Below are 14,573 nucleotides of genomic sequence, written 5' to 3' on the forward strand. Positions count from 1 at the left end.
TATAAAACCCATACATCTATTACAAGTATTTTGAGCGAACCAAACAACTCACGATTGAATTGATTTTGGGATTAAGAAACATCCAAGTTACCATAAGGTCTGTACTAATATACTAACCCGAGTCAAACTTGGGCGTTAAATCAGGGACTAATTACTACTCCACATAAAAATTAAGGACTAACAGCCAAAACCATCACACCAATAGGACCAAAAAAAAAAGTATCAATCGTTAAATCAGGGACTAATTACTACTCCACATAAAAACTAAGGACTAACAACCAAAACCATCACACCAATAGGACCAAAAGTTACCACTTTTTATGTATTTAAAAAGGCGAGACCCACAACCAAAAGTTAACACAGAAAACAGCTCCATCCTCGTTTTTCCATCTGTACAAAATTATAAATACTCAAACCCTAAAATTTTCATTTCATTTAAAAAAAAAAAATGGAACCCGCTTCTTCTTCAACTGCTGCTGCTATAATAACAGAAGATGAGAATCAAGGGGAAGAAGAAGTAGCAATACCAGAACCAGAACCAGAAGAAGAAGAAGAAGAAGAGAAAGTTGAAACTGAAGAAGATGTTTTGGTTAATAAAGCTCAAGAGTTTATGACAAAGATTATTACTTTTCAACTTAACCCTAGTCCTAAACTTATTCATGCATTAGCTTCTATGCTTGAGACTGAAGAATCGAGGTAGTTTTCATTTTTTTTTTTTTTTTTTTTTTTTTTTATATTTTATTGTCATAGTATTAATATATTGTTGTTATTAGTATGCATTGGAAGATTAAGTTTTGAGAATGCCCATTTTTGGTGTTATTTATGTTTACTAGTAGTAGTTTGTCACATTAAGGGTATCACCAATGCTGGCCTTGAAAATAGAGGGCCACTTCATACTTTTAGAGGTTTGCTGTAAACGAATTAGTAATACCAGAACCAGAATTAGCAATACCAGAATTGCTGTAAACGAATTAGCAATACCAGAACCAGAATTAGAACCAGAAGAACATAAAGTTGAAACGGAAGAAGATGTATTGGTTAATAAAGCTCAAGAGTTTATGACAAAGATTATTACTTTTCAACTTAACCCTAGCCCTAAACTTATTCATGCATTAGCTTCTATGCTTGAGACTGAAGAATCGAGGTAGTTTTCATTTTTTTTTTTTTTTTAATTTTTGTATTTCTATTTTATTGTTTGGTATGTGCCATAGTATTAATATGATTAGGTTCTCTGTTATTTATGTTTACTGGTAGTAGTTTGTCACATTAAGGGCATCACCAATGCTGGCCTTGAAAATAGAGGGCCACTTCATCCTTTTAGAGGTCTGGTTAAAAATAAAAAACAAAATGAAGGAGCTTCAATGGAGGGGTTTACAGTGCATAGCTTTATATTTTATTGTCATAGTATTAATATATTGTTGTTATTAGTATGCATTGGAAGATTAAGTTTTGAGAATGCCCATTTTTGGTTAGCAGTGTTCTCTGTTATTTATGTTTACTAGTTATTACTTTTCAACTTAACCCTAGCCTTAAACTTATTCATGCATTAGCTTCTATGCTTGAGACTGAAGAATCGAGGTAGTTATCATTTTTTTTTATTTTTTTTTATTTTTATATTTTATTGTTATAGTATTAATATATTGTTGTTATTAGTATGCATTGGAAGATTAAGTTTTGAGAATGCCCATTTTGGCCTTATTTAAATTTACTAGTAGTAGTTTGTCACATTCAATGGAGGGCATCACCAATGCTGGCCTTAAAATAAGATGGTTCCAAACTTCATCCTTTTAGAGGTTTGGTTAAAAATAAAAAGCAAAATGAAGGAGCTTCAATGGAGGGGTTTACAGTAATATATTGTCATAGTATTAATATATTGTTGTTATTAGTATGCATTGGAAGATTAAGTTTTGAGAATGCCCATTTTTGGTGTTATTTATGTTTACTAGTAGTAGTTTGTCACATTAAGGGCATCACCAATGCTGGCCTTCAAAATAGAGGGCCACTTCATCCTTTTAGAGGTTTGGTTAAAAATAAAAAGCAAAATGAAGGAGCTTCAATGGAGGGGTTTACAGTGCATAGCTTTAATATGATTAGGTTCTCTGTTATTTATGTTTACTGGTAGTAGTTTGTCACATTAAGGGTATCACCAATGCTGGCCTTGAAAATAGAGGGCTATGTCATACTTTTAGAGGTTTGGTTAAAAGTAAAAAGCAAAATGAAGGAGCTTCAATGGAAAATGAAGATCTGTTCCTGGGAAAACCAATCATTCACCTTAAGTTGGTGTAGCGGTGTCGTGCTTGGCTAAAGACAAACATAGGTCACTGCTTTGATTCTCAGTGAGAACATGTTTTATTTTCTTTTTTGTAATTCGAAAAAAAAAATTAAAAGCTCAGAATAAGAAGTTACAGCGACTTGAACCCGGGTTTAACAGTTCCTAGATCACTTGAACGGAGAATTAAACCAACTGCTATATTATTTCTCTTGGATGCTTTCCAACAGTTTCGGGCAGCATTTTGCTTGTAGAACCCAGGTCTTGTAAAACTTCCGATAAAATTAGAGACACTTTTCAAGGATGGTAGAAATAGAGTCTCATATAACGGTTGCATTGGAAGGGTGTTTCTTCAATTGCTCCCTCAAATTTGGAGATAGAGGTCCATATAAGGGCTCCATTGGTGATGCCCTAATGCCTATGTGTTTCGCCTGCTTCAAAGTCTGCCCATGACTTACCCAGCAGCACTTTTGCAAGGTGGGAAAGGTGTTTAAAACTAAAAGCAACTTAAAAATATAAAAAGCTTAAGAGAAGAAAATATAAAAAGAATAAACAAACTGCAAGAAATTTAGTTTTCGAGATGTAGACATTTAATGTATGTTACTTTAAAGCAGACATTAGTTTTTTTGGGTCAAAATGTATGTTGACTTGGTCAAAGGTGCTGCCCAGGCGGCGACAAGGCAAGGCTTTGACAGTATATACTCGGATTTCATGTTTGAAAATTGACATCAATCCCCGCCTCCCCATCTCTCTTAAAGAAGAGATAAAAGTGAAATAAAAATCTTCAAGTGTGATAATTTTAGTTAAATAAGCTGGAGGTTTGTTTTATCTGGTAAGTCGCTCGTACTTGGTTTAACCTTTGAAATTTTCCTTGTTTTTCTGTTTTCTTACCATTCAGGTATGTTGAGGAGTCTGGAGATTCCTCTCCCAGTAATGGAAGGGCTTCTCATAACATTGGAAGGCTGGGGAACTTGGTCCGAGTAAGATATGAATTGCAATCTCTTTTTATTTTAATTACTTTTTCAAAAAACTATAATCAGATGGTAATTCTTGATATTGTCCACGTCATCTCTAAATAAGCTTTACAATTCTCTTATGTGTTCTAAGATACAAGTCTCTTTCAGGATAATGAAGATTTCTTTGAGTTGATATCATCTAGCTTTTTATCTGAAGCTAGATACTCAACTAGTGTGAAATCAGCAGCTGCAAGACTACTTCTCAGCTCTTCTACAACCTGGAGTGTAAGCTCATTCATTTCTATGCTCTTATAATTTATTTAGTTTGATTTACTCTGACATAATCATGGATACTTTTGTTTTAACAATGATACACAATTGGGATGCAGTATCCTCATGTCTTTGAAGACGACGTTGTGGAAAACATAAAAAAGTGGGTAATGGATGACAATGTGAGGTTATCTGTTGATGAATATAAGGAGAAACATGAGCATTGTGGAGACCAACCTACAGATTCTGAAATGCTGAAGACTTATGGCACTGGACTTCTGGCTGTATGCTTAGCTGGGTTGGTATTTGTAATTGGATTTATTGATCTCATACCCGGTTTACTCTCTCTTCTAACTTATTTTTTTCAATTGATGATCTCAGAGGTGGTCAAGTGGTGGAAGATGTATTGACATCAGGATTGTCAGCCAAGCTTATGCGCTATCTTCGGACCCGGGTTCTTGGGGAGACAAGCACAAACCAGAAAGAAGTAAGTTATCTAGCAGAGGGTAAGAATACAGCTGGTGCTACTTGCATTAGAGGTAGAGAGGACAATAGGGGTAGATTTAGGCAAGCCTTGGATGCTACTCACTTAGGCGATGAGGTGTTGCTAGATGATCGTAGCATTGAGAGGGACCGTGATAAGAGGATTTCCCTTAAGCAAGTCCATGGGGAGGAACAATTAGATGATGATTTGAGTGAAGGTGGAGGTATTTGTGAGGTGGATGAAGATGGTGTTGAGTTGATTGAGGAAGAAATAAGACATAACCGTGAGTCACGTGATGGGAAGGCTAAGTTTAGTGAGAGATATGGGACAAGCATAAGAGACGAAGATGCTGATGAGAATACAAGAGATGATCCTTCAAGGCGCAGAGCAAACCGATGGTCAAGGCTTAGAGGAAAAGGAAGGAGTATTGAAGGAGCCTTAGAGAATGAAAGGGCTTTAACATCACCAGTGTCTGGAATAAAATTAGGACAGGGACGGAGCATAAGGGAAAGGAATGTATTAAGAAATACAGAAATGAGAGGAGCGGCTGATCCCAAGAAGCAATCAAGTAAGAATGATGCTGATTCCATTCACATGGGAAGGGAGGATAACGATGATCGCTTCCTGGAATGCAAAGTTGGTACAAAGGACATATCTGATTTGGTAAAGAAAGCAACCAGAGCTGCTGAAGCTGAAGCCATGGCAGCCAATGCGCCTGCCGAGGCCATTAAAGCGGCTGGTGATGCCGCTGCAGAACTTGTCAATACTGCTGCCTTAGAAGTAAGCACTGTGTTCAGATCCTTTCAGATTTTATTCTCATTTGGTTGTTAATTTTTTTTTTCTTTGTGAAAACTTAAAGTCATTGATATATGCTATCTAATTAGGCATTGAAAACTACTAATGACGAGGAAGCTGCAGTTTTGGCTGCTTCGGAAGCCGCATCTACTGTTGTCGATGCCGCTAATGCAACGGAGGTCTCAAGGCATGTGAAAATCATTTGATACTTAATTTATTCTCTTCATCTTCAAAATGGATGATATTCTGACTGCTATGTGTTGCAGGACCTCTGGTAACACTCATGATGATTCAACACACTCAAGAGCTGTAGAGGCAGATATAGAAGAGGAGGTAGAAGGGAATTTCTTCTTGGACAATGAATCTCTTGCACAATTGAGAGAAAAATATTGCATACAGTGTCTTGAAATTCTGGGAGAATATGTTGAAGTTCTTGGCCCCGTTTTGCATGAAAAAGGAGTGGATGTTTGTCTCGCACTCTTAGCAAAGAGTTCTAAAAACACAGAGATACCAAAGGGCATGCTACTTCTGCCCGATGTACTGAAGCTAATTTGTGCATTAGCTGCACACCGGAAATTTGCTGCTCTATTCGTAGACCGTGGTGGCATGCAAAAACTTCTTGCTGTGCCAAGAGTTGCTGAGACTTTCTTCGGTCTCTCATCGTGCTTATTTACTATTGGATCTCTTCAGGTTGGCTAACAAAACCTTGTTAGAGTTCTTTAACATGGACTATTACCATGTGTTACTCATCTAGTTCCTATACTTTTCTTGCAGGGAATTATGGAACGTGTTTGTGCTCTTCCTACTGATGTTATCCATCAGGTGGTTGAGTTAGCTCTTCAGCTTCTTCAGTGCCCTCAAGATCAAGCCAGAAAGAATGCCGCTATATTCTTTGCTGCGGCTTTCGTATTCAAAGCGGTTCTTGATGCTTTCGACGCTCAGGAGGGTTTGGAGAAAGTACTAATTCTCTTACATGGTGCTGCCTCTGTGAGATTTGGAGGTAATTCTGGTACACTCGCTTTGTCCAATCCTGGATTGCTTCGAAATGATAGATCATCTTCAGAACTACTGACAGCTTCGGAGAAACAAGTCGCTTACCACACTTGTGTTGCATTGAGGCAGTTTTTCAGAGCTCATCTTCTCTTGCTTGTGGATTCCATTCGCCCAAATAAAACTCATCGAAGCATTGCCAGAAATATTTCTAGTGCAAGGGCTGCTTATAAGCCTCTTGACATCAGTAACGAGGCTATTGACGCCGTGTTTGTTCAAATACAGCGGGACCGAAAGCTCGGCCCTGCTTTTGTGAGAACGCGTTGGCCCGCAGTAGATAAGTTCTTAAGCTGTAATGGTCATATAATCCTGTTGGAATTATCTCAGGTATAGTTATATGAGGCTTTTTTCTTCCTTCTGTTTGTTTTCACATTCTTCTATTTGGCATTGTCAGTTTGAATGACTTGTTCATCTCTTAGGCCCCACCTGCTGAGCGCTATTTGCATGACTTGGTGCAATATGCTTTGGGTGTTCTGCACATTGTTACATTAGTACCTTATAGTCGTAAGTTGGTTGTGAATGCCTCATTGAGCAACGATCGTGTCGGTATGGCTGCTATCTTGGATGCAGCAAATAATTCTAGCTATGTGGATCCTGAGGTACAGACCTTAACTTTGATGTTTCCCACTTTTGCACTTTGTGACATAGTAACTGTCCTGTCATATTTTGATCGCATTGTTGTATATTGTCAGGTTATTCAGCCAGCGCTCAATGTATTAGTCAATCTTGTTTGTCCTCCACCTTCAGTTAGCAACAAACCATCTATTCTTGCTCAAGGACAACAACAACAGGTTACGATTCAGACACCAAATGGTCCTTCTACAGAGACGAGAGAGAGAAATTCTGATCGGAATGGCGAATCTGGTGGGGTGGAACGAGGTAATTTGGCAGTACTTGCTACACCGTCTGTGAACACTAGCTCACAAACAGCTGTGCCTACCATCACGTCAGGAGTAGTTGGAGACCGTAGAATAACCTTGGGTGCTGGTGCTGGTTCTGCTGGCCTTGCAGCTCAATTAGAACAAGGTTATCATCAAGCAAGAGAAGCAGTTCGAGCTAACAATGGTATAAAGGTTCTTTTGCATCTTCTTCATTCTCGCATACTTACACCTCCTGCTACCCTTGATTGCCTTCGTGCTCTTGCATGCCGGGTCCTCCTTGGCTTAGCTAGAGATGATACAATTGCACACATATTAACGAAGCTCCAGGTAAGCTACTATTATGGAATATATAGCCAACTTTGTGGTTGCTTATTTTAATCTAACCTTAACTCGAACTTTTAGATAAACTTTTTATTTAATCATTCCGCTCACAAAGACTAATGCACTACAGAATTTGTTGTTTTATCTACAATAAGCATTGTTTAAGTTGTGGGACAAGATTGTAGGTTGTTGTCCCAGTATTTTTCTTTTACTAACTTGTGTGATTCGAAGATGATGATAGGGGATAAAATTGCTTATTCTTTTGTAAGTTAACGTTAGATGCTTTATTTTATTGTCACACACACATGCACACACACACATATATATATACCTGCCCGTTATATGAACTCCATTTATACGAACTCCAAAAAACTCTACCATGAAAAACAATGAATTAGGAACTGATTTTTGGTGAAGATGTTCTCCTTACAATATAGATCATCCTTGGAAAAAATCAATACATTTGAAGATGTCTAGACGTATCAAAATTTGCTTACAATGTTATAAAATTATCTAACGGTCCAAACTTTTCAAATTTCAAAACAACTTTTGACAAGATTAAACATTTTCATTTAGGCTGATTTTTTGTAGGGAGATTCTTTATTATGAGAAGACTATCTTCACCAAAAAGCAGCCCTCAATTCATCTTATAAATCCACTTTTGGTGGTGGAGTTCATTTGGAGTTCATATAAGGTGGAGTTCAAGTTCGATCTTAGAAGTACATACTTATTTTCAGTTAAAATAAGTACGTAAGTAAAATTTCATCTTGAAAATGAATTCAAACCCAATTTTTTGTGGATATCATCTACTCGCCATAAAGACCATCTCTACAAAATTTTAGCTCATTTGGAAACCTCTAACCTAGATAAAAATTGTTGTCATTTTTAAGAAAAAATCTAACGGTCCAGAAAATAGTGTTTTTGCAATCATCTTTTGCTTAGATCAGAGATTTCCAAATGAGTTGAAATTTTGTAGAGATGATGTTTATGGTTAGTAGATCATATCAACAAAACATTAGGTTTTAAATCATTTTCTAGGTGAAGTTGTGGGTTGTTTTAGATTTGGTACTTATTTTAAGGTCCTTTTATGAGCTGAACTATATATATATATATATATATATATATATATATATATATATATATATATATATATATATATATATATATATATACATATATATTGTGTCAGAAGATATGATTATATTGTACTTATACTTATATCTGCTTATATGATGCACTGATATGGAAAACCAATGAACATGAAACAATTCGGACTTACAATGTCTGTGTACTGGAATCTTTTTGTTATTTTTAAGTAGCGAACAAGTAGATGCATGTTGAAATGTAATTTTCATTATAAATTAATTTCAGAAACCCTTATTTTTAATTTTAGGTGTGATATTTCTAGTTGTATCATGTATGTGCACCAGCCTGTATCGTATATGTGGTCTCTCTATGTCAATAAAACAATGAAGTCAAGACCAAAGTACTTAGGCTTTGTCCATAATTTTCCAAATGTATCATCACCAAACCACAAGTTTAGGAAGTTATATGGAAACAAAGGTTGTCGTTTTCTTTGGTTCTTGCAACTGTCCAAGGGTTTCTTCTGTATATGTGATCTCTACGTTGCAATTACCGATTTGCTGTTGCCTTCTCTCTTGTGTTACTCCAATGTTTGTCTTTTAAACTCAAAGGGCCCAAGAGGAGAGCTTCAGTACCCCTGAAGCACAACTCAAACTAGTCTCAAATGTTTACTTGTGTAATTGTATTCATGTTTTAGGTTGGTCTGAATAGTCTTAATGATCAATTTGTTTAAAAAAGAAAAGTCCCGACTTTAAAAAAGCTTTCCAGCTACTGGTCAAGTCTTGGGAGGTTGGCCATGGTCTTGGGATCGAGTCCCAGCTTCACAAGGGAAAGTGGGTAAGGGTTTAGGGGAATAAAGTCATAAACTCATAATTATGAAAAACAAAGTTGGTCTGACTTTCATAGCCTAATAATGTTGACATTTGTTTCTGTATTTTCCCTTTGTTCTGTGTCAATTAATGGGAAGTTTGGAACATCTTGTCCCCCGCATGGATTTATCGTCCTCTAGACCTCTATTACATATTCTTGAGGGGTTTTTGGTCTTAACCCCACATTGTATGAGGATGTTTGTTATAAACCCCTAATAGTAACAACCATCAGAAATGACCCATCTGTCTCCAAACTGTTAAGCAAATGTTGATATTTAACAATAAAACCAACCATACCTTTCTGCATTCAAGTGCTAAAGCTTTATCTCTGATTCTAATTTAAGTGTTTCAGCATGTAAAGTTTTGGAGTTGATTTTGGAATGAAACTAGCGGTGGATTTGTTGCTAATAATGAGAGACAAAGTGTGTGGGTTTTTGCAAAGAAAATGGAAGAATGGTAGACTTGGTATTTTTGAAAATACCAACACTTGGTTAACAGTTTTGTGACAGAATCGGAATTCATTTGTGATGGTTGTTGTTGTTATTTATTTATTTATTATTTATATAATTTTCAAACAAATGCCTTCATACAATGTGCCAATGTGGGGTTAAATTCAAAAACCCCTTCTATTTTTCAAGTGCTCACTTCTGCAGATTAGCAAGTAGAATCACAGGTGTTGTGGAACCATTCTTAAAGGACATATGACTATGTGACTATTTTTCATGATTGTTTGATACTAAATTAAGATTTATATTCTAGGTTTTCTCGGTGAACCGTCAGCTTTAGTTAGACCTAGTAAGTAGTGGCTGCCTCTCACGTTCTTGTGTCTCGGCCTCTTGTATCCATTGCTCTTCAAGTTAGAGACAAGCTTGTGATCCTACATCTCAAAGCTCATGATTCTCACTCTTAAAACAACACTAGTAGTTAACTGTTTCTCCTTATCTCCATAACTGGTCTTGCTTTTAGTATCTTTATGTAGGACAGAAGTATACGTTTATGGGGGGTAGTTAGGGACTTAGGGTTCAATGAGAAATACAGGGTTAAAGCTTAGGGGGTTAATTTGCAGACTAGACTAAACCCTTATCTAGTAGATTCTTTTGTGGTGTTGTTTGGGTTGAGGAATAATCTTCCTAAATTAAAGTTTTGGGGTGTTGGCAGGCTAACAATGCCATCTAATCTGTTAGTGTCTTAGGGGAGAGTAAATATTTTGACATGCACCTTTTGTATTTCTCAAGGACTCCAAATGGTGAGTCGAATAGTTTGAGAACAAGAAGGTCAAAAGGCAAATGTTTTGGTGTCCAAGGAATCACCTTTTGGTGTCCTTGAGACATGCAAACATTTGCACTCATGTCAGGTCTTCGAAACTGGCATTTTGATAGCTTTCTTCCTCAATAGTTACTGATTTTTTCTGTTTTGTTTCCTTGCTATGCTTTCATTGGTGAATATTGGATGGTGCTAAAATAGTTTTTTAGTGTCAAATGGTCATAATATATATATATATATATATATATAATATATATATATATATATATATATATATATATATATATATATATATATATATATATATATATAATAGAACTTTACGGTACATGTATCTTGTCGTATGTCAAAAATTATATGTATCGCACAATAAGGGGAGCGTATCATCTGATCCGATCCGATACACGATACATGCTGTATCGGGCAATACTATCACTTTAGAGTTTAGACACATGAAATACTGAAATCTTTTATCCGAAAATGAGTTTTTAAGGATAGTAAAAAAATTCCTTCTCTTTTCGAAGCTTTGGAAAGCAAAGCCATATTAGATTTTTGATAAACAACCCTAACCCAAAGCAATCTTTACTTACTCAGCAAATAAGTCCAAAAGCTAGCTTAGCCTTTATGTATATAATACTAATTTGGGACCAGTCATTGAAAATGACGACATTTTTTTTACTATACATTAGGAGTATTGTATTGGATAAGACTCTATTTGTGTATGTTTGTAGATGAAACTTACATTCGATAGCTTCCTTAAAACTATAAAATTTTATTATAAAACACATTCAACTATAAACATTTATTTTAATGGTATCATACAATACCCGATACTATTCGATACTGGATACACTAAAAATGAAAAACAGAGATGTGATATGATATACAATTTGATAACTTTGGTCTTAATCTGTTTATGTATATTGACTTGGTGTATTAGGTTGGAAAGAAGCTTTCAGAACTTATTCGAGACTCAGGCAGCCAGACACCTGGTGGTGAGCAAGCTAGGTGGCAAGCTGAACTTGCTCAAGTTGCGATTGAGTTAATTGCAGTAAGCACCAGTATTAGTATTAATTTTCTTTATATCTGTTTTTCTTCCTAATAAACAGGGAGAGGGGTTTAGGGGGGGAACAATTACAAGGTCTGAGATGCCAACTTATGTGCATGCTATACATGCGCTAACATTTGCATCCAATGGGCTACACATTGAATGCCAATACATGTGTAAGTTTCTCACTTGAGAAGTGCTTTAATGTTCAGAAATGTGTTGCTGCAGGTTGTTACTAATTCAGGTCGTGCAAGTACTTTAGCAGCAACTGATGCTGCTGCCCCGACGTTGAGGCGCATAGAAAGAGCTGCAATAGCTGCTGCGACACCTATCACATATGACCCCAGGTATTTATTTCAACATTTTTGCACAATGTTTCTTTTTTCATACCTAATTTTCCTTGCACTCTAAATTACTTTGTATTTGTATTGCTTTCAAGGGAGCTGTTACAACTTATGCATGAACACCTCCAAGCATCTGGCCTGGCAACTGCTGCTGCTGCACTGCTAAAGGATGCTCAGTTGGCACCTCTGCCATCCTTAGCAGCACCAACTCAACAACTAAATCAGACATCTGTTCAAGAAACCCAATCAATGAAAATTCAGTGGCCATCTGGTCGTGCTCCTCATGGATTTCTCTCTGGTACACCGACCTTAATGTCAAAGGATGAGATTGTTAACGTTAAACGGGATCCAGCCATGTCTTCTTCAAAGAAGAAACCACTGGGTTTCTCAACTAGTCTCAGCTTTCAGTCAAGGAACCAGGCATCATCTCATCCATCATCTGTAAAGATATCATCTGCCTCAAAAAACCCATTTGCATCTACAGGAGCACCTGAAAGTCCAGGGTCTTGTGTGAAGACTACATCAGATACAGAAGTCCAATGTAAGAGTCCGATAGTGCTGCCATTGAAGCGAAAACTGACAGAATCGAAGGACGCATCACCCGCTAAGAGACTAGCATCAAGTGAACTTGGATCTCGATCTCCAGCATTTCACACGCCCCATGTAGTACGTAAAAGCAGTCTACAAGTTGAATCTGGAGTTTCTGCCACACCTAGCTGTGGACAAAGAGATCAATTTTCCCGATTAAATCCCAGTGGGGTTGTTTCTGATATTTTAGATGATAGCCAGTGTAATATCACACCTGTATGTCAGATGACACCCTCTGCTCCCCAATTTGGACTTCTCGTTGATCCACAGCCTGCAAACCCAGAACGATTGACACTAGATGGGATTGTGGTGCAGTATCTGAAACATCAGCATCGCCAGTGTCCAGCTCCTATTACCACTTTACCTCCGTTATCATTATTACACCCACACACATGTCCTGAATCAAGGCATAGCTTTGATGCACCTGCAAATTTATCGGCCAGGCTGAGCACACGTGAGTTCAGAAACTGGTATGGTGGCATTCATGGAAGCCGTAGAGATCGTCAGTTTGTCTACAGCAGATTCAGGCCTTGGCGTACTTGCCGGGATGATGCCCTTTTGACATGCTTAACTTTCCTAGGGGACTCCTCTCAGATTGCAACTGGCAACCATTCTGGCGACCTCAAGATTTTCGACTCGAATAGTGGTAATATGTTGGAAAGTAATGGGAGTCACCAGTCACCAGTCACACTTGTTCAATCAGCTCCTTCAGGTGGCAACCGTCTGTTGCTCTCTTCTAGCTCCTATGAGGTGCGGTTGTGGGACGCGTCTTCAATATCAGGTGGTTCGACACATTCTTTTGAAGGGTGCAAATCTGCTAGGTTCAGCAACTCTGGGGAGGCATTTGCCGCTTTATCTACAGAACCATCACGTCGTGAAGTTCTCTTGTATGACATCCAGACATGCAAACTCGAGCTGAAATTGACTGATACTTCAAATGCCGTGAAAGGGCATATACCTTCTCCTATACATTTTAACCCCTTGGACACGATGCTTCTGTGGAATGGGGTTCTATGGGATCGAAGGGGATCTGGCCCTGTTCGTAAGTTTGATCTGTTTTCAGACTACGGTGGTGGTGGTTTTCATCCCTCTGGGAATGAGGTACACACTTGTACTTGAAAAGTTTATAGCAATATTGTTGTTGAATAGGTGTACAAGTTGGCTTTTCGTCGAATCTGAAAATCACTGTGATAAAATAGCAGTATCTGTTAGCTAACTACTTTCTTTTTGTTCATTATTAGTGGTTTGACTATATCATACTTGTTATATGTAGGTGATTATAAACTCAGAAGTGTGGGATCTTCGAACGTTTAAGCTCCTACGGAGTGTCCCTTCTTTGGATCAGACTGTTATAACATTTAATGCTCATGGTGATGTCATTTATGCGATCCTGAGGCGGAATCTCGAAGATGTAACTTCTGCAGTTCATTCACGTCGGGTCAGGCACCCCCTCTTCTCTGCGTTTCGAACGGTGGATGCTGTCAACTATTCAGACATTGCCACAGTCCCTGTGGATCGCTGTGTGCTTGACTTTGCCACAGAACCAACTGACTCATTTGTTGGGTTGGTAACCATGGATGACCATGAAGAAATGTATGCTTCTGCTAGGCTCTATGAAATAGGTCGAAGGCGGCCCACTGATGATGATTCAGATCCTGATGATGCTGAGAGTGAGGAAGATGAAGATGATGACGATTCAGACGCTGACGGCGACCCTTTACTGGGTGATGGTCTGGAAGTTGATAGTGATGTCGATGATATGAGCAACGATGAAGGTGATGATAGTGTAGATGACATTGAGGATGACGACGATGATGGTGATTTTGGGATGGACGCTGAATTTACTGGTGGAGGCCTATTGGATATTGTAACGGAGGACGAGGAGGATGACGATGACGACAGTCAGTTGATGGAGTCTTTTAGTAGTGGGGACGAGGAGAACTTTGGCTTCTAAAATTACAATGTCTTCAAATTATCCTCATATTTTGATTGATGAGAGAAGCCGACTTCTTTGGCGATTAGGTAATGTAATTAGTGTCAAATTATGGATCAAAATCAATAGTTTGTCATTGGGGAAAATTTTCATCCTTTGGTCCAGTTAGAGCGAATTAGAGATGGCCAGTAGCAAAATGTACATAAGATTGGGAAAAGTTAAAAGGAAGAGAAACAAATTTTTTCGAATGTAATTCTAAATTCGTTTCATATTATCTCCCCATTCCTCGTTCACTCTGATATTTTAATCATGAAATCCAAGCTGTATATATAGGTTTCAAAATGTGAAATTTTAGCCGTTGGTCGATGTGTTTCACAAAATTTTGCCATACTACAGTCTACAGCTTTGCCAAACTTTGA

At 37.7% G+C, this 14,573-nt stretch overlaps 1 protein-coding gene across 3 annotated transcripts; it reads left to right on the forward strand.

Moving 5' to 3' along the window:
- Positions 1–336: 336 nt before the first annotated feature.
- Positions 337–14,428, forward strand: DCAF1 (DDB1-CUL4 associated factor 1). Of its 3 annotated transcripts, none has more exons than XM_086605959.1 (14): positions 337–696; positions 3,168–3,249; positions 3,394–3,510; positions 3,615–3,793; positions 3,877–4,759; positions 4,864–4,961; positions 5,041–5,464; positions 5,549–6,151; positions 6,244–6,423; positions 6,517–7,032; positions 11,182–11,292; positions 11,518–11,636; positions 11,729–13,322; positions 13,495–14,428. In XM_086605959.1, exons 1-14 carry the CDS (start codon positions 449–451, stop codon positions 14,173–14,175), a joined length of 5,835 nt encoding a protein of 1,944 aa, XP_086462085.1. In that variant the 5' UTR covers positions 337–448; the 3' UTR covers positions 14,176–14,428. The 3 variants fall into 3 exon arrangements, with proteins under 3 accessions (XP_086462085.1, XP_086462084.1, XP_086462086.1); XM_086605958.1 differs by lacking the exon at positions 337–696 and adding an exon at positions 849–1,144; XM_086605960.1 differs by lacking the exon at positions 337–696 and adding an exon at positions 1,516–1,578.
- The last annotated feature ends 145 nt before the right edge of the window (positions 14,429–14,573 follow it).

This window comes from Coptis chinensis, chromosome 4 (genome assembly GCF_015680905.1).
Source record: "Coptis chinensis isolate HL-2020 chromosome 4, ASM1568090v1, whole genome shotgun sequence".
NCBI classification, from domain to species: Eukaryota; Viridiplantae; Streptophyta; class Magnoliopsida; order Ranunculales; family Ranunculaceae; genus Coptis; species Coptis chinensis.